The following is a 20,182-nucleotide window of genomic DNA, read 5'->3' as shown; positions in this document are numbered from 1 at the left end:
TTCTTGAAATGTATTGATTCTGTCCATTTTGAAATATTGCTTTGAATGCCAGCTCTACATTGCTATTGACCTAATAATTAACCTTATTTGCCGATTCAGCAAACGTAGCTTGTTCTGTTTTCACACTCTCATAATTGCCTTTATTTAATGTTAAAATACTCATCCTGGATCCACTCTTGTTTGCCTCAAACTAAATGTAAAATGCAGTGATACTATGATCATTGGTGCTGAGGGGGCACTTTCACTCTAAGGTAACTAATTCATCTTATGTCCCTGCACACTGCCAAGCCTAATATAGCCTACTGTCTGTATGGCTCCGAAATGTACTGTTTTAAGTAACTCCCAAACTATTCAATAAAATCACCATTTAGACTACCTTTGCCTAATTTATTTTCCAATCTATATGCAAATTAAATCTCCTATGAAGATTGCTAAACTTGTCTTGCATGCTCCATTATTTTTTCCCTATATTTCAGCCTACCACGTGGCAACAGTTAAAGGGCCTATACACTACTCCCACAAGTGGCTTCTTGCTGTTTATCACTTTCATTTTGATGCAAATCCCTCCTTCATCTTGGTTTCCTAAACTTAGATCATTCCTATTTATTATGCTACTATCAGTAGTAAATACTAGAGCACATGCCGACCTCCACCCCGCTCCCCAACACATACCTTCACTGCACCCCCACGCATACACAAACACACACACACTTTTTCACAGCTTCCTATCCTTTCTCAATGTCTGGTACCCTTCATTATACAGGTACCAATCTGTCATCCTGGAACCATGACCCTGTGATGCCTATCAATTTGTACTTGGTGATTCTATTTTTGTGATCAGTTCATCTAATTTGTTTCAAAAGCCATACGTTTTTTGATACAGAGCTTTTAGTTTTGACTTTTTATTGTTTTTGTCACCTCTAACCTTATATGTTCATTTCACTGTATGACTGGCCCTCTCTGTCTGTTCCTGTCATAGCCTGTATCATCAGTTTTTATATTGATATCTTTCTTTCTTGCCTTTTGTCTATTCTCAGATGTAATACATCTTCCCAAATGTGATTCTGTGGTCCTACTATTTAGTTTAAAACCATTGTGACTCACCCATTTATACAGGTCACTAGAACACTGATACCAACGTGATCCTAGTACTGGTGCCAGTATCACACAACCCAGAACTAACTTCTACTGTACAAGACTTTGCCATATTTCTCTAATCTTATTTGCTCAATACCAATTTACACATGATTCAGGCAATAATCCAGAGATTATTATTTTTGTGGCTCTGCTTCTTAGTTTACTTTCTTAATTCTAATACTGACGATGCAGAACCTCTCTCCTTGTCTTGCAAATGTAATTGGAAGCTACATGGACCTCGACAAATGGATCTGCCCCTCCCATTCCAAGTTCATATCCAGATTTCCCAAACTGGGTAGCATAGCCTTCTAACTCTCACATTCACCAAAGAACAGAACAATTCCCCTTACTATACTGTGCTCTACTACCACTATTTTCTTTTCTCCCACCACTTGAATTGCTTCCTGTCTCACAGTACCATGATCAGTTAGCTCATCAACCCTGCAGTTCTTATGCTCTTCCAAACTTGCTGAGAGAACCTCAAATGTTTTGGATAACTGCATAGACTGATGCTCCTGCGCTCCTAGTCTCAGGATCCCTTTAGCTGCTTCACTCACATTCACACACCTCTTTCCCTGAACAGTGGCCCTATCCTAAAGGGATGTGACTGCTTCCTCGGATTAGGTATCTAGTTAATATTCCCCTGTATTAGTGCCTATATTGTGTCTAATTCAAAACATCTAAGCTGAAATTTCTCTAGCTGTGAACAATTACCATATAAATATTTGCTGTGCACTATACTGGCATCTGAGAGTTCCTACATGCAGCAGTCATGACACCTCACATGTACTGCAAACTTTTATTAGTTCACTACATAATTTCATTCTTTTTTAAACATATTTTGTTAACTTTACCATCCAATCCCATTCAATTTAAAACCTTAGGAATAATACAGACATTGACTATTTACAAGATAGCAAATGTTTGTTAGCTTCTCCTGTATTGGAATAATATTGTTTTACTCAACAAACACCCAGCACCCTAGTAAAGTCCCTTATCAATACGCTGAAATGCCCTTATCAATACGCTGTGAGTTAGGTCAGCCCAGCTACAGAAACAAACAGTTAACGCTGATTTCCTTAATTAGTTAGCTTCAGCAACTCTCAGATATAGACCTGGTTCACCACTGCTTAAACCTGGATGAAACTTAGAATTTAAACAATAGATTATATTTAAATGTTAAATATGAAAACAAATTACATTTTAAAGACATTAAGAATTTCTTTAGTCTCCAGATTCCCAACACATTGTTCAAAGTTGTGCTGAGTTACTTGAAAATTACTTCACACAGCCTTTAGGGATCAAAGGGGCAATTGAGGTGCCCTCCCTGATTATCAAGACTTGCTGTAATGTGTTCAGATTCCCATGGGCAGAGGCATTATATTTGGTCCTTAAAGAATTTGAACCTAGTTATAACCCTGAATATTGGAAACAGTTGAGAAGGAACTTATTATAACATTATGACACAGATGCACATGATCACTCATTACAATAAGGCCAGTCATTTTGCTGCAGTTAGTAAGTTATATAATATTGGAAGCAATTTTAGTATTATATAAGTCTATCTCTGGCAAGCTTGACTCTTCAGAGTAAAAAAACCAATATGAATCGAGTTAAGAAAAATGTCCACATCTCAAAATGAACCACAGAACATCACAACTCCTGGTCTCATTAAGTTCAAACCCCACATACTTCAACTACCTGATCCTCATTATGGTTTGGAGATGCCAATGTTGGACTGGGGTGTACAAAGTTAAAAATCACACAATGCCAGGTTATAGTCCAACAGGTTTTTGGAAGCACTAACTTTCAGAATGCTGCTCCTTGGAAGCACTAACTTTCAGAATGGTGATTGTGGAGAATAAGATTGTAAGAGACAGAATTTATAGCAAACATTTACAGTATGCTGTAACTGTTATAATATATTGAAAAAGACCCAGATTGTTTGTTAAGTCTCTCATCTTTTAGAAGACCACGTTGGTTTCAGTTCTTTCATATGTAAATCACAAAACCTTTTTTTAAAAAGTTACACTCTCAAGTGCACTTTAACAATTGGTGTCATTTCGGCCCAAATAAGGTATTGAAGGTGTTAACTGCCTGTGAGACTGTCTGTGTCACAATGGTCAGACTGTTTCTAATCTAAAGAGACGGATTTACAGAATCTTGCATAGATTCATGCATATTTTGAGCAAAGCAAAATGTAATTCTGCAAGTACAAATTCACCCCACAAACTTATATATGTATGTGTGCATGTGACTGTGTGTGGTGGGATGGTGGGGATTATGAGTGTCTGTAAGAGGGTGTGTGTATGTGTGTGAGTGTCAGTGTAAAGGGGTTTAAGTCTGTGAGAGGATGTGTGTGGGAGTGTATGTGTGAGTGTATGAGAGAGGGTCTGAGAGAGTGTGTCTGTGTGTGTAGGAGTGTCTGTGTGTGTGTCTGTGTTTGTGCAGAGTGCAATGGGGTCACCTCCAGTGTGACATGAACCCAATGTCCTGGTTGAGGCCATCCCCATCCCTGCAGGGTAGGTACACCTCCCACCACGTAAGTGGCAGGTACTCATGCAACTCAGCCAACATTGTCTAACTGCAGGCAAGGATGCCCTGAGGCATGGTACATTGGCGGGACCAAACAGAGACTACGGCAACGGATGAATGGACACCGCACAGCAATCAACAGACAGGAGTGCTCCCTCCCAGTTGGAGAACATTTCAGCGGTCCGGGACATTCGGCATCCGATATTCGGGACAGGCAACAACAAAGAGTGGCTGAACAGAGGGTGATAGCCAAGTTCAGTACCCATGGGGATGGCCTCAACCGGGACCTTAGGTTCATGTCACACTATAGGTGACCCCATTGCATTAGACACACACAGACAGATGGACACACACAGACACAGACAGACAGACACACACACAGACACAAACACACTCAGACCCTCTCTCATACACTCACACATACACTCCAACACACATCCTCTCATAGACCCTCACACCCCCCCCAATCACACACAAATACACATATAAGTTGTGGGGTGAATTTGTACTTGCAGAATTACATTTTACTTTGCTCAAAAACTGCATGGATCCATGTGAGATTCTGTCAATCCATTTTTAGTTAGAATAAGTCTGACCATTGTGGCGCAGAGAGCCTCACAGGGAGTTAACACCTTCAATACCTTGTCTGGGCCAACCTGACACCAACTGTTAAAGTGCACTTGAGAATGCAACTTTTAAAAAAGAGTTTTGCGATTTACATGTGAAAGAACTGAAACCAATATGGTCATTCTAAAAGATGAGAGACTTAACAAACAATCTGGGTCTTTTTCAATATATTATAACAGTTACATCACACTGTAAACTTTTGCTATAAATTCTGTGTCTTACAATCTTATTCTCCACAATAAGCTCGTGCTTCCAAATAAACCTGTTGGACTATAACCTGGTGTTGTGTGATTTTTAACTTTGATCCTCATTATGTAATTAAACATTTGTCTCACCACAATAATTCTAACTTTTGCAAAATAATTTGCACCATGTGCATGAGCTCTGAAGATTTTCTTTTCCTGAACAACCAAATAAATGAGTTCCTTGTTTACTGACATTTGTGAAATTTCTCTTCAGCATCTTCTACTGTCAATTACAGCACATTAACTAGTCAGCCAAGCAATACAAAGCTGTTTGTAACAGAATTCTTCATGAATAACACAGAAGAAACTGCCTTAGGTCTTTATCAAAATGTAATCTGAAAATAATTTGTTCAAAGTTAAAAGTGAATAAGCTAGCTTCATTGGGGGTGAGGGTGGGGTTGGGGTGGGGAGGTGGGAGGAGGAGGTAGGGAGGTGATGGCCTAGTGGGGACCTGTGTTTAAATCCTGCTATGGCAGATGGTGGTATTTGAATTCAATTTTAAAAATCTGGAATTAGGTGTCCAATGATGACCATGAATCCATTGTCAATTGTCAGATGAGCCCATTTGGTTCATTAATGTCCTTCAGGGAAAAACACTAGCATCCTTACCTGGTCTGGCAGGAGACTGGAAGAACACCGCAAGCTGGACAGCATCAGGAGGTGCAGAAGTCAACATTTTGGGTGTAACCCTTCTTCAGGACTGGGGTGGGTGTGGGGGGAGCCACAGATAAAGGGGGAGGTGATGAAATGGGGATAGGTGAAGACAGGTATAGGGTACGAGCTAGTTGGTCAATGGGAGGAAGGAATCCGGTTGGTGGCAAGAAGTAGTGGAAGGGAGGGGGAAGGACTGGGAAGGGAGTTGGAGATGGGGAGGGGGTTTATTTGAAATTGGAGAACTCAATGTTGAGTCGTCCGGGCTGTAGGGTGCCCAGGCGGAAGATAAGTTGTTATTCCTCCAATACGAGGTGTGGTTTGTTTTGGCAATGAAGGAGGCCAAGGATGGTCATGTCGGAAAGGGAGTGGTTGGGCGAATTGCAATGGGTGGTGACTGGGAGGTCCAGTCCTGCCTGGTCCTTACCTGGTCTGGCCTACATGTGACTTCAGACCCACATCAATATAGTTGACTCTCAGCTATCCTCTGGGCAATTAGGGATGAGCAATAAATGCTGCCTAGCCGGTGATGCCCTCATCCCATGAGTGAATAAAGAAAAAAAAATCCAAAATTGAGTTTTGTATATGGCACACAATTTGAGCACAACGTTTCTATTATCATGAGTTTTTGTCACACCTTTCAATTAACATTTGGTATGGTAAATTAAGTCAACATTTCAAATTTAATTTTGTCAATTATCACAATGTAATGACAGATTATGATCATTGGCAAACTCTGCTGAGGAAGTTTTGAAGTCACTGTCATGATTTTGTATCAAAAAAATGAAATCCATCAACTAACAATGGTTTATAAAATGAGCAGTTTTAGTTATCCTTTCAGAACTACATATCCTTCATATGAGTACTGGAAATAATCCCACTTATGAGGAGACCCTAAATCACACTCACAATGGTCCTGACTATAGGCTTATTGCTCTATTTAAATCTATATATTTGTTATAAAGGCTTAGAAATTGTCATTTGTGTATCATTGAGGAGTTAACTGAGCATGATGATATTTTTCTCACATTATTGACCTGGGATTACATTGATTGCAGGGTCTGTGATACAGTGTGCACTCTCATTTCAACACAGTTGACCATCTAATGGAGTGGCAAAATCAGTAGTGAGATCTAGCATCAGATAAGAAGACAAAGCTATTCATAACTGTGAATGATGGACAAGTAAACAAGGTCAACTATTTACTGTATAGGTCTACTGTGAAGGAAAGCAGCAAAGCACACAACTACAGGTTTAGTCGGGTGCTTCCAGAGCTGATGAAGCAAACATTTATGATTACTGTTTCTCTCACTTGTCCTTTAAGTGGGAAGCAGTAGCAAACAGAGTTAATAGTGATTTCTGGATACTTTCTAATTGAAGAGATTTAAGGACTATGTCAATTTTGAAAAAATCGATTTGGGTGTTGTAAGTATTTCATGTCATAGTGAATATCTAAAAAATATTCCCTAAGGTGTTTAATTTATTTCCTCCTGAACCAGTACAATGCTGGTATGAAAGAATGACGTGGAGATGTCAGTATTGGACTGGGGTGGAAAAAATTAAAAATCACACAACACCAGTTTATATTCCAAGAGGTTTATTTGGGAAATACAAGCTTTTAGAGCGCTGCTCCTTCATCAGGTAGCTAGTGGGGCAGGATCATAGGACACAGAATTTATAGTAAAAGATCAAAGTGTCATACAACTGATGCGAAGTATTGAACAAACTTAGATTGCTGTTAAGTCTTTCATCACTTAGAATGGGGATGCAGGTTTTGAGCAATTAATATGTAAATCCCAGAACTTCTTTCCAGTCACAATCCCGAGATAACTTAAGGTTTTATTAAAAAAAAAGGTGACATATCAACTCAGACAATGCATTAAAGGTGTGAGGTTAGAGTCTATCTGTATCCCAATCTTGAGTCAGACCGGTTCTATTTCCCGAGTGGGAATTTCTAAAATGTCACATGGACTGACTGCCTATGAAATAAGCAAGACAATGAATGCCTTATATGACTGAGAATACTTCTCAACAGACCACAATAGACAAATAGACATACTCACCAGCATGTAAGCAGCAATAAAAGTGATTAGGATGCTGCCACTGCAGCAGGTTTTTTCAATATTTTGGCAGTGAAGCTTCACCCAATGAGAACATATCAAAAATTCAGGTACATACTTTGTACAGTCTTCAAGAACTTCAGATGGAAGTAGTAAAAACTCAATCTCCATGCAGGGTGGAATTCTCAGAACATGACTGCACTTGAAACAATTTCAGTGTTTGAAACACAATTTTACACTTTAATCCAACTGCCATTGGATACACATATGGATGAAAATGGAATAGTGCAAGATAGATGGGCTTCAGATTGGTTCCACAGGTCTGCACAATATCGAGGGTCGAAGGACCTGTACTGCGCTGTAATGTTCTATGTTCTATGACAAAATATTCATCTGTATATCTGAAAATATGCTCTATTACTTACATAATATTCAGAAGGACAGAAATATTTGAATGTGACAAACATAACGCATAAGGTAAGGCAGATAAATCATCACATTTTGACAAAATTTTGCTAACTTCAATTCTGCCTACAGTCAAATGCTAATGCCAAAAGATAAGTCTTTAAGTATACACTGTTTCGATGATTATGTCATTGAATCCACTGTCCAACTTCCTAAAAGAAAACAAAATAAATATAACAGTTCAGCATTACTAAAATATGCATTTTAAGAAACTTGTTTATAGTGAAACATGTAAACAAACAACACAGGGCTTCTTCCATGTGCCTCTTTAAAATTTACTGCACAATATATCAATTAAACATCTTGATTCTTATTTAGATTTAGTTAGAATGAATGCATAATCTGTCTGCATTTTGATGAAATTGCTCAGAATATTGCAAAAATGTAAAGAACTGATGTCTTGGTTCCTTTTTCTCTTCAAACTCCAGCAATTTACTGTGCGAACAGATTCTGGAACACTGTCACTATGGAAACTCAGACTATTTGCTGCTGGATGAAAGTGAGTCACCAAGTACCCATTTCACAGACAAGACTTAAAGTCCTCATTATAAGATGTGTAACAGAACAGTCCATTTCCTCTCTTGGAAAATAAAGCAGAAAAACATCTAAACTGTAACAGCAGTGTGTTTGTTCTTTCCCTTGAGTCTTTAACGAGAAGAAAAGCAGCAGACTTCATCTTTCAAAAGAACTAAATTAATGTATAGATAGATGGACAAAGCTGAACACACTTTAAAGCCAGAAATGACAATTAAAAAAAAATCAAAATCAAAAAGACATTAGTTGATTGACTTCTTCATTATGGATCGTCATCATTTTCATTAGTATACATCAAGAATAATGTCATGCAGCTTTAATTTTTAAAAAATACAATTCAACAGGGAAAAAAAAATACAAATATGTACTAAACAGAGTTATAATCATTCAGCATGATATAAAGGAGATGTCCTTGAATCTTGAATTTAAAATCAAATTCAACAGAAGTACTTCAAATATGGGAGTTTTCATTCAATCCTTGCAAACGATATGTAGATTCATTCCTTTATGCTATATAGCTTGGAAGGTAGGATTCAAGTACTCAGTCAAGATTCGAGTGGTGCTGGAAAAGCACAGCAGGTCAAACAACATCTGAGGAGCAGGAAATCGACGTTTCATGGGCCCTTCATCTACCCGAAACGTAGATTTTCCTGCTCCTCGGATGCTGCCTGACCTGCTGTGCTTTTCCAGCACTACTCGAATCTTGGCGCTAATCTCCAGAATCTGCAGTATCCACCGCTGGCTAGTTCAAGTACTCAGTGACAATTGATTTCAAACTGCATTGAGGTGTTAGTGAAGCTAGGTAAAGGTCAGTGTTTCTTTTATACAACACTGAAGTAGCAGCATGGGGTCATCAGTAGATGAAAGGGTTCCCACATTATTGGACATATCATGAAAGACCTCTTTAGCAGATGTCAGGGCGAGGAAAGCAAATATTATTGAGGATAATATGTACAAGTGTGGTACATTGTTTTGAAGGAGATGGCAGAGTTATTTTTTAAACTAATTCATGGGATGTGGGCATTCCTGGCTGAGCCAGCAGTTTTGTTAATCCATGGATGCCATTGAAAGTGGTGGCGAACTGCCTTCTTGAATTGCTGCAGTTCCTGGAGAGCGGTACATCGGCAATACTACTGGGTAGGGAGTTCTAGGACTTTGACCCAGTGACAGTTATGAATGGTGATTTATTTGTAAGTCAGGATGATGTGTACCTCAAAAGGGATGGTGTTCCCATGTAGGTGTCCTTACAAGTGGTCACCTTACAGGTGGTCAAGGGTTTGGAAGGTGGTATACACTGCTGCCACTGTATTGGTGGTGAAGGGAGTGAATGCTCAAGGTGGTGGAATGGGTGCCAATCAAGCTGGCTGCTTTGTCTAAGGTGGTGTTAAAAATCACACAATATCAGGTTACACTCCAACAGATTTATCTGGAAGCACTAGCTTTTGGAGTGCTGCTCCTTCATCAGGTAGCTGTGGAATGGAATCATAATACACATAATTTATAGCAAAAGAATACAGTGTCATGCAACTGAAATGATATATCAAGCAAACCTAGATTGTTTTAAATCTTTCATTTTTTAGAATGGGTTCCAAGTTTTGGTTCATTAATACGTAAAGCCTAGAACTTCTTTTAAGTCACACTCTTGATATAACTTAAGGTTTTATATTTAAAAAACTCACTCTCCAAACTCACACCACCAACACTCTCAAACAAAAACTAACAAACTTAAAAGACCCAGTACAACCCATGAACAAAACCAACGTCATCTACAAAATTCGATGCAAGGACTGCCACAAACACTACATAAGGCAAACAGGAAGAAAGTTAGCCACCAGGATACACGAACACCAGCTAGCCACAAAAAGACACGACCCTCTCTCCCTTGTAGCCCTACACACGGATGAAAAAAAACACCATTTCAACTGGGACAACATGTCTATCCTGGGACAGGCTAAGCAAAGACATGCCAGAGAATTCCTAGAGGCCTGGCACTCCAACCACAACACCAAAAACAAACACATAGATCTAGATGCCATCTATCAACCCTCAGAAAACAAACAGGAAATGACATCACCACAAACCCCAGGAACCCCATCCAGGAGAAAGATATAAATAGAAAGCAGGAGACAACAGCTTCGCTTCACTTGGAAATCGCCACTGATGATGTTACCTAGCCAGGTAATGAAACGTCTGGATATCAAACCTACAGCTCAGCGAGCAAACCTACACCTTAGAGGTTAGAATCTGTCTGTATCCCAATCTTGGTTGACTGGTTCTATTTCCAAAGTAGGAATTTACAAAATTCTACATGGATTGGCTGCCTGCAAGGACTGTCTGCAGGTTGTGTGCTTTTTGAGCAAAATAAATGTATCTGCAAATATAATTCTGCAAATGCAAATTTACACCATAGACTTATGTATGTGTGTGTGCATGCATAAAAGAGAGAAAGAGAGAGTGTGTATGTGAATGTGTGCATGTGAACATACACACATTCTCTCTCTCTCTCTCTCTCATTTTTGCGTCTATGGGGTGAATTTGCTTTCACAGAATCATATTTGTAGGGAAATTCTATTTTGCTCAAAAAGCATGCAATCTGCAGGCAGCCCATGTAGGAAGTCAATCCATGTAATATTTTATAAATTCCTACTTTGGAAATAGAACTAGTCAGACAGACTCTGACCTCACACCTTTAATGCATTGTCTGAACTGAGTTTTTTAAATATAAAACCTTAGGTTATTTTGAGAAGGTGACTTAAAAGAAGTTCTGGGATTTACATATTAATAAACTGAAACCTGCAACCCATTCCAAAAGATGAAAGACTTAACAACAATCTAGGTTTGTTCGATAAATCATATCTGTTGGATGACGCTATAATCTTTTGCTATACATTTTGTGTCTTATGATCCTGTTCAGCAGCTACTTGATGAAGGAGCAACGCTCTGAATGCTAATGCTTCTAAATAAGTCTGTTGGACAATAACCTGGTGTTGTGTGATTTTTAACTTTGTCCACCCTAGTCCAAGATTGGCTCCTCCACATCATAAGATGGTGTTGAGCATCTTGAGTGATGATGAAGTTGCAACCATCCAGGCCAATGAAAAATATTTCATCACTCCTGTCTTGTGCCTTGTACTTGGTACACAGGTACTGGGGTGACAGGAGGTAAGATATGCGGCACAAAATGGTCCAAGCCTCAGATCTGCTTTTGTAACCACGGTATTAAAATGGTGGGTCCAGTTCAGTTTTTATTTAATTGTAACCTTAGGATGTTGATAGTGGGGGAATTCAGTGATGATAATGAATTGAGTGTCAAGAGTATGATGAATAGAGTCTCTCTTCTGTAGCACAAGTCTTCAATACTGTTGCTGAAATGTTGTCAGGGCTTATAATATATATATTATACATAATGTAAATATATAAAATATATTTAAACATATAAAAAAATGTGAGGGGCCAAATTTGACAAAGATCCCGAACAGAATGAGGTTGGGGAAGCAATAACAGGGAACCAGGAAATGGAGGAGGGGTTTTATAAATAGTTTGCATCTGTGTTCATTTTAGGAAACCGAATAACATTTCAAAATTACTAAATAGTCAAGGGGCAAAAGGAGGAGATGCAACAATTATCATGAGGGAAAACATACTAGGGAAATCAATGGGGTTAAAGACTGATATGTACCCTGGACCTGTTCTGATGCGTCTTAGGATATTAAAAGAATGTAAAAGCAGTAATCTTCTAAGAATCTGGAAAAGTCTGAGTGGATTGGAAAACTGACAATGCAACACCTTTATTTAAAAAGTAAAGGGGACAAAAAAATGTAACCATAGACCATTTTAGATTAACGTTTGTAATTACAAATATATTAGATTCTGTTATAAAAAATGTTTTAGCAGAGCATTTTGAAATACAAAATATGCTCAATGTAATAACATGGACACAGATGGCCAAATCCTATCAACCTCGTTATCCCTGTATTCGCCACACAAATTGACCCCAGTGGTCCCTAATGGCTCTTTTTGAATAACCAGTACCAGACTTTGTGACTAACTGTTACCAGACACAATGTGTATAGCTTAAACAAAAAGATTTAATAATTTATTTGTAGTATGGTAGCTCTAGCAGAGCAAAGTTAAACCACAACGCAATGTAATCAGTATCTATGATTTAAACCCAATCTTCTTTGATTCTAGCCCCCATTCTCAAAAAAGATAGACAACAGACACAGTGAAGGGATAAACCAAAAGGCCAAAATGGAGATGTAACTGACCAGTTCACTTAACATGTTTCCATAATCTATAATCTCACAGGCCAATGAGGTTGTATCTTGCTTGATTTCTGATGACACTAACGCATGCAGACAGCATCCAATAGGCACAGATGGGGTGGCATAGTGGCTCAATGGTTAGCACTGCTTCCTCACAGCACCAGGGTCCCAGGTTTGATTCCAGCCTCGAGCAACTGTCTGTGTGGAGTTTACACATTCTCCCCGTGTCTGCAGGGGTTTCTTCCAACAGTCACAAAGATGTGCAGGGCAGGTGAATTGGCCGTGGCAAATTGCCCATGGTGTTAGGTGCATTAGTCAGCCAAAAATGGGTCTGGGTGGGTTATTCTTCGGAGGGTTGGTGTGGACTGGTTGGGGCGATGGGCCTGTTTCCACACTGTAGTAAATCTAATCTAAATATTCATTTATTTCTTACAACTGAAAGTTTATTCTCTGAACTTCCAATAAGTTGACAATGAAACAATCAGGGAACAATCAAACTTCTGATCTGTGGTTTTCGTAGGCACATCCTTCTGACCTAAACAAAGTTTAAAAACCAGCTAAGACTCTCGTTTCCCTTTGTTGGATAGGTTGTCTCCCTATGGGGCCCCATGAAAACAACTGTCATCAGTTTGACCATAATGTCTCCCCAGAATCAAAATGTCTATAGGATAACTTTAATAACAATCATCCTGCAATTAACTTCCAGGCCTGGCCTCATAACATATGTAAGTTTGTTTCTTCTAACGTTTTTTTTTAAATAAGTTGTTGCTCACATTCTAAAGGTCACCTTCAGCTCTCAGCTTACTGCTCCAAATCAAAAATGATAAAAGAAAAATGAAAAATCAGCAAGCATTCTAACATCAGGCTGAGTCTGTATGGCTTCACAAAGGGGAAAATCATGCTTGACAAATTTATTAATAATTCTTTGAGGAAGTTACAAGGAAGATAGATAAAGGGAAAGTAGTAGATGTAATATATTTGGATCTTGATAAGGCATTCAAGGTGTTGGAGGTATTATATTAGCACAGATAGAGGATTGGCCAACTAAGAGTAAACTAAGTTGGTATAAGGGAGACATTTTCAGGATGGTAACTTGTAACCAGTAGAATGCTAGAGATGATGCTACAGGACGGCACAGTGGCTCAGTGGTTAGCACTGCTGCCTCATGGCACCAGGGTCCCAGGTTCAGTTCCAACCTCAGGAGACTGTCTGTGTGGAGTTTTCACGTTCTCCCCATGTCTGTGTGGGTTTCCTCCCACAATCCAAAGATGTGCAAGTCAGGTGAATTGGCCATGCTAAATTGCCCATAGTGTTAGGTGCATTACTCAGAGGGAAATGGGTCTGGGTGGTTTACTCTTCGGAGAGACTGGTTGGGCCGAAGGGCCTGTTTCCACACTGTAGGGAATCTAATCATAACAATCCTGGCTCCTAATTATTTACAATACATATTAATGGTTTTGATTAGAAAAGTGAATTTACAAGTTAACAAGTTTGTTGATGACAGAAAAATATACAGGATGATAGGTGAGTCTATAGAGGGATGTAGACAGGCTAAGTGAAAAGGCTAAAACTTGGCAGATGGAACATAATGTGGGAAAATGTGAGGTTATGCATTGTGGCAGGAAGAACAGAGGAGCTGAATATTATTTAAATGGAGAAAAACTGCAAAAAGTTACAGCATAGAAGTCATGCATGAATCACAGAAAGCTAGCGTACAAGTTCAGCAGCTAATAGGGAAAGAGCTAAAAGTTCGACAGCAAATATTCCGAGGGAATAGAGTATAAACATAGGAAGGATATTGCTAAAACTATGCAAGGCACTAGTCAGACCAAATCTGAAATACAATGAACAGTTTAGGGCCACTTATCTCAGGGAAAATATACTGGTAAAGGTTGAATAGGTTGGGTCTGTACTTCTTAGAGTTAAGAAGAATGAGGGGTAACCTTATTCGAACTTATAAGATTCTTAGGGGATTTGACAGTTTAGAGTGCAAAAGCTGTTCCCCTTTGTGGGGAATTTAGGACTAGCAGGCATAATCTCAGAATAAGCTGTCAAAGATTTAAAACAGAAATGAAGAGGAATTTCTTCTCGGAGGGTAGTCAGTCTATGGTATTCTTTACTGCAGAGGGTTGTAGAGGCTGGGTTAAGTATATTCAAGCCTAAAATAGACAGGTTCTTAATCGAGAAGGGAATCATGAGGAAAAGACAGGAAAGTGGACTTGAAGATTATTAAACCAGTCATAATCTCATTGAAAGCCGGAGCAGTCTTGATGGGATGAAGATTTGCATTTGTGTTGCTGAGTTCCTCAGGAGGAGGCCAAAATGGATTAGCCACTCATTACTTCTAACTGAAGATAGATGCAAATATATTGGCCTTGTCTTTGTCTCTAATGTGCTGGACTCTCTCATCATTGACAACAAGAATATTTGTGGACCTTCCTGTTAGTTGTACACCAACATTCATTCTGGATGTGGCAGAACTGTAAAGCTTAGAATTGATATGTTGGCTGTGGGATCATTTAGCCTTATCTATTACATGTTATTTCTGGTTGACACTTCATCTTTAGGTATGCCTAGTGCTGCTTGATGGTAACATTGTGCCATGAGGTTACAAATTGTAGATGAATACAATTCTGCTGTTGATGATGGATATAAGTATTTCATGGATTTCCAGTTTTGAGTTGCTCGACCTAGACCTGTCTGGTCTTTCCTATTTGGCACAGCGGTAGTGCCACACAACTGAATCAGGGTATTCTTCCTGTGAAAATGGTATTTTATCTCCACAAGGACTGACTGTGTGGTGCTCAAACCTACTGATGCTGTCATGGACAGATGCACCTGTGGCAAGCAGATTGGTGGACATCTCAAGGAGGGTATTCCTCCTGGTTTCCACATGGCCTGCTTCTGCCCCAGTCTAGCAGCTATGTCCTTTAAGGCTCAGTCAGTCAGTGGTGGTGCAGCTGCATCACTTTTGGCGATGGACATGTTGCAATCACCCAGAGTATATTCTGCACCCTTGCCACCACCCATGATTGCTCCAAATATTGTTCAACACGGAACATATTATTCATCAGCCAAGAAGAGAGTGGTGGATGGCAATCAGCAATTTTCCTCATCCATGTTAAAATTAAGCCAAGAGACTACTTGGTGTCTGGAGTCAATGTTGAGGACACTTAAGGCAACTCCCCCCAACTATACACCTCTGTGCCTCCACCTCTAGTGTCTCAGTAGAACAGGACATGCCCAAGGATAATGGAGGAGTTTGGGGCAATGCTTGTAAGGTATGATTTCATGAGTGAGTTATAGTTCTGTGAGTAAGTCAAGCAGTTGCTTGATATTTTGTCAGACCATTCTCTTAATTTTGGCACAACCCCTTCATTACTAAGGACAACTTTGCAGGGTAGACAGGGCTAAGTTTACCTGGTTGTCTCCAGTACCTAGGCTGATGCTGGTAGTTTGTCTGATTTCATTCCTTGCTTTAGATTTTGTAATGGGTTTGATATAAGAGAATAGCTTACTTGGTCACTTCAGGGGACAGTTAAGAGTCAACTACATTACTGTGAGGCTGGTGTCATATGTAGGCCAGACCAGGTAAGGATGGTAGATTAGCTTTTTAATGCCAGAATGTGGGTAAAAGCATTACAAGGGGCTATCACCATAAGATAATGTACAAGAAATGTAAAAGAGAATGCAGCAGAAACGTTCTAAATGGCACTGGTGCAAATGAATGGGGAATTGTTGAAGGGAACAGTATTAATGCATTTAAAGGAAGTTAGACAAGCAGGCAGTAGAAGGTTACATGATAGACTTGAATGAGGAAAGGCAGGAGGAGGCATAAGAGGAGCATAAACGCCAGCATGGACTGAATGAACAGTTTCTGTGCCAAAGGTATTATGAAATCAAATTTAATACTACAATTATATAACAACATCAGGGAATAGAGGAGATAACAGAAGGGAGTTCAAACTCAGAGAGAGTTGCCCGATGGTGGGCTAAATCCTGACTTCTTTTATTTTGTCCAAATAATCAAGAACAGTGTAAAAAACGTGCAAAGGATTACTGAGTTGATAATTTATTAAGAACATTCTTAATCTGACATTGGACTAAGATAGATTTCTATACTATTGTAATTGAAAATAATAAAGAATTCAAAATTCTTTGTTTCACTACTAAACCCTCTTTTGTTACGTTCTTGTAAACTTGCTCCAGTACGTTAACTGTATCATCTTGATGTTTCAGTGGGGAAAGACTGTTGAAGATACTCAAAGGCTGGTAAAATATTATTGACATTTAAGCCATCTTGCGGTTGGGAATTCTACAGAAGGTTTCTGAGGTATAAATTTATATTTTTGAATTGAATGTTTTCCATGTGCAAAGTTTGAGTGACAAAATGGAGTTTTGCAATGCAACATTCTATGCTGATGCCATATTGGTGTGGGGCTCAATATGTCCCCTTGGCCATCACCTAAAACAAATGCATGTTGTTGAGACCTTTATTACTTAAGTTTTATCATTTTTGGTTTGGATCTGAGAACTGTGAGCTGAAGGTGACTTTTGGACTCTGAGCAGCAACTTTGTTTCTTTTTAAATAAGAGAACAAACTAATATTTGTTTATGAGGCCAGGCCTGGAAGTTAATTTCAGATTGAGTCTTGTTCATCAAATTCAGTAGATGCTTCGACTCCAGAGGAGCCTTATGCTCAAACAGATGGCAGCTGTGGCCTCTCAGGGAGACTGGTACCAATAGACTAACAAAGAGAAACCAAAGTTTGAACAGGTTTTGTATTGTGTTTTTGCCAGAAAGATTGTGATTACTAAAGTTACAGGTTGGAAGTTTGATTGCCCTCTCGATATCGTCCCATTGTCAACTCAATGAAGGTTAATAGAATATAACCTTAGTTATAAGTAATTAGTGAATATTCCTCAGAGCACATTAGAAGTGATTTTCATTGACCTGTGTCTTCAGAAGCCAAGCAGGTTACAATCCCACGTGCCTGTGATATTACAGATTGTCAAAAATGCTTACGTGAATTCATCAGTTACATATCCTTCATTTTTCTTTAATTTGTCCCTTAACTGTATCTGTTTGTTTATGTCTGAATGGGGGTTAAAATCCAAAATGACTGTGTTTAAATCATAGACATTAATTAGATCACCTTGTTATTTAACTTTGCTCTATTAAAGCCACTGTATTAATAATAAATTGTTAATTAATTTGTTTAAGTTAAAAACTTGATGTCTCATATTGGCAATTTACAAAGTCTAGTAAGGAACCATTGGTGGCAATTCTGAGTGTCATTGAATGTTTCAATCTTATTGTGTTGTGAATACAAGGATAGGGAGGGTGATTTGATCTGGCATTCTGTCTTCATGCCATAACAATGTGTCATAGACTCGTAGAGATGTACAGCACAGAAACAGAACCTTCGATCCAACTCGCTCATGCCGACCAGATATCCTAAACTAATCTAGTCCCATTTGACAGCACTTGGTCCATATCCCTCTAAACCCTGCTGATTCATATACCCATCCAGATGCCTTTTGAATATTGTAATTGTACCAGTCTTCACCACTTCCTCTAGCAGCTCATTCCGTACACACACAACCCTCTGCTTGAAAACATTGTCCCTTAGATCTCTTTTAAATTTTTCCCCTCTCACCATAAACCTATGCCCTCCAGTTCTGGACTCTCACAACTCTGGGAAAATACCTTGTCTATTTACTCTATCCATGCCCCTCATAATTTTATATACCTTTATAAGGTCACCCCTCAGCCTCCGATGCTCCAGAGAAAAACGCCCCAGCCTATTCAGCTTCTCCTATAGCTCAAACTTTCCAATCCAGGCAAAATCCTTAGAAAACTTTTCAGAACCCTTTCAAATTTCACAACATCCTTCCTATAGGAGGGAGACCAGAATTGCACACAATATTCCAAAAGTGGCCTGACCAATGTCCTGCACAACTGCAACATGACCTCCCAATTCCTATACTCAATGCTCTGACCAATAAAGGAAAGCATACTAAAAGCCTTCTTCATTATCCTATCTACCTGAGACTTCACTTTCAAGGAGATATGAACCTGCATTGCAAGCATATTAACAAATCAAGGTTATTTTGTGAATTTGGTATCTGAATGTATTTGATGTCAGCTATAGCTCAGTCTTTAGCATTCTTGCAAAGTCAGAAAGCTGTTGTTTCATTTCTATTCCAAAGATTAGAGAGCAAAATTTCATTGTACTGAGAGAGAGCTATAATGTCAAAGCAGCAATGCCACTTTTCTGATGAGGTGTAAAACAATGTTCCAGTTTCTTCTCTCAGATGGACATAAAAGCTACCAGCACACTATTTCAATGAAAAGGAGGGGAGTTATGCCTGGTGACTGGCCAACATATATCCTTCAGTCGACATGTCAAACAAACAAGATTATTTGATCATTAACACATTAGTGCTTGTGGGAGCTTTTTCTTCTATAAACTGGCTATCACATTTCATCCATTACAACAGTCACCACATTTCAAAAGTGCATGTTTGTGTGTGAAGTGCTTTGGGACATCCAAAGGGCTTGGTTACAGAGCTGGACAATGTAACTCCTCAAGCCTGTTCTCCCGTTCAATGAGATTGGGTTTACTTTGCAATCTAACTCAGATATACAGATGCACCTCTGCCCAACATCCTTTAATGCTTTTGACTAAGAATTCAGCAAAATTTTTTAAAATTAATATCTGACCTAGTAGCAACTGCCATTTGAGGAAGTGAATTCCAAGTTTCTACTAGCATTTGTGTAAAGAATTAATCCCTAATTTCACTCCGAATGGTCAGGGTCTAACTTATAGGCTGTGCTTTATCTGCAGGACTCTCCATCTAATGGAAGTAGATTCTTCCCCTTCTGCCCCATCTGAATTCCTTGAACATTTCAGTTGAACCATCTGTTAACCTGCAAAATCAGAGAATACAGATCTATTTTATTTTGAAAAAAGCAAAATATGGCAGATATGGGAAATCTGAAATGAAAACACTACGGGGATTACTCAGCAGGTCTGGCAGCTTCTCTGGAGAAACAAATATCATACTTCTACATTGAAAAGTTGTCTTTGACTTGAAATGTTAATCCTGCTTTGTTTAATATCCCCTCACAGCTTCACCATTTGAGTCCAGTTATAATTCCAGTAAGTCTATGCTGCACGCCCTCCAAGTCAATTAATCCTTCTGAAGATGTGGTTCCCAGAACTGCAGACAGTAATCCAGGTGTGGTCTCACTTGGGTTTGTGTAGCTGAAGCAGGTCCTTACAGAATCCTATTCATCCCAGATACAAAAGCCAGTCCTGTTCTGTCCTATGGTGACAGCCTGTTCTATGGTCCGGGTCCATTCCTGATTAGTGGTTTTTGAAATTAACATAGGACAGAACAGGACTACACACCGCAAAAAAACGGCACTAAAAGAAAAAATGGCTAAACTAACACACAACATAGAGGACACCACAACACACACCTGGGTTAAAAACCTCTCCCACAGACAGCTCACAGACACGGAAAGAACAATACTGGCCAAGGGACTCAACTACAACCACAGGGACGCCAAGGCAGCAGATTTCCTAGCAGCACTAGAATGCACACTCAGGAACAATGGACTGACAGAAGAGACACAACAAACAGTGAGACAAACT

The 20,182-nt window shown here is 39.2% G+C and overlaps 1 protein-coding gene across 5 annotated transcripts in view; it reads right to left on the bottom strand.

The window, feature by feature from the left end:
• arl6ip6 (ADP-ribosylation factor-like 6 interacting protein 6) overlaps positions 1–20,182 on the bottom strand; it is a 139,754-nt gene that overhangs the window by 70,436 nt on the left and 49,136 nt on the right. Inside the window, exon 4 of one of the 5 annotated variants that reach the window (XM_043693772.1) lies at positions 7,057–7,872. The exons of the other annotated variants lie outside the window; for them this stretch is intronic. Within the exon in view, the coding sequence (XP_043549707.1) occupies positions 7,821–7,872 (52 nt within the window). The 3' untranslated portion in view covers positions 7,057–7,820. Of the gene's footprint in view, positions 1–7,056; positions 7,873–20,182 lie in introns of those variants that run through there. 5 annotated transcript variants of the gene reach the window in all.

The sequence above is a fragment of the Chiloscyllium plagiosum genome, chromosome 7, assembly GCF_004010195.1.
Source record: "Chiloscyllium plagiosum isolate BGI_BamShark_2017 chromosome 7, ASM401019v2, whole genome shotgun sequence".
Classification (NCBI taxonomy): domain Eukaryota; kingdom Metazoa; phylum Chordata; class Chondrichthyes; order Orectolobiformes; family Hemiscylliidae; genus Chiloscyllium; species Chiloscyllium plagiosum.
This window is presented reverse-complemented; position numbering and strand designations above follow the sequence as displayed.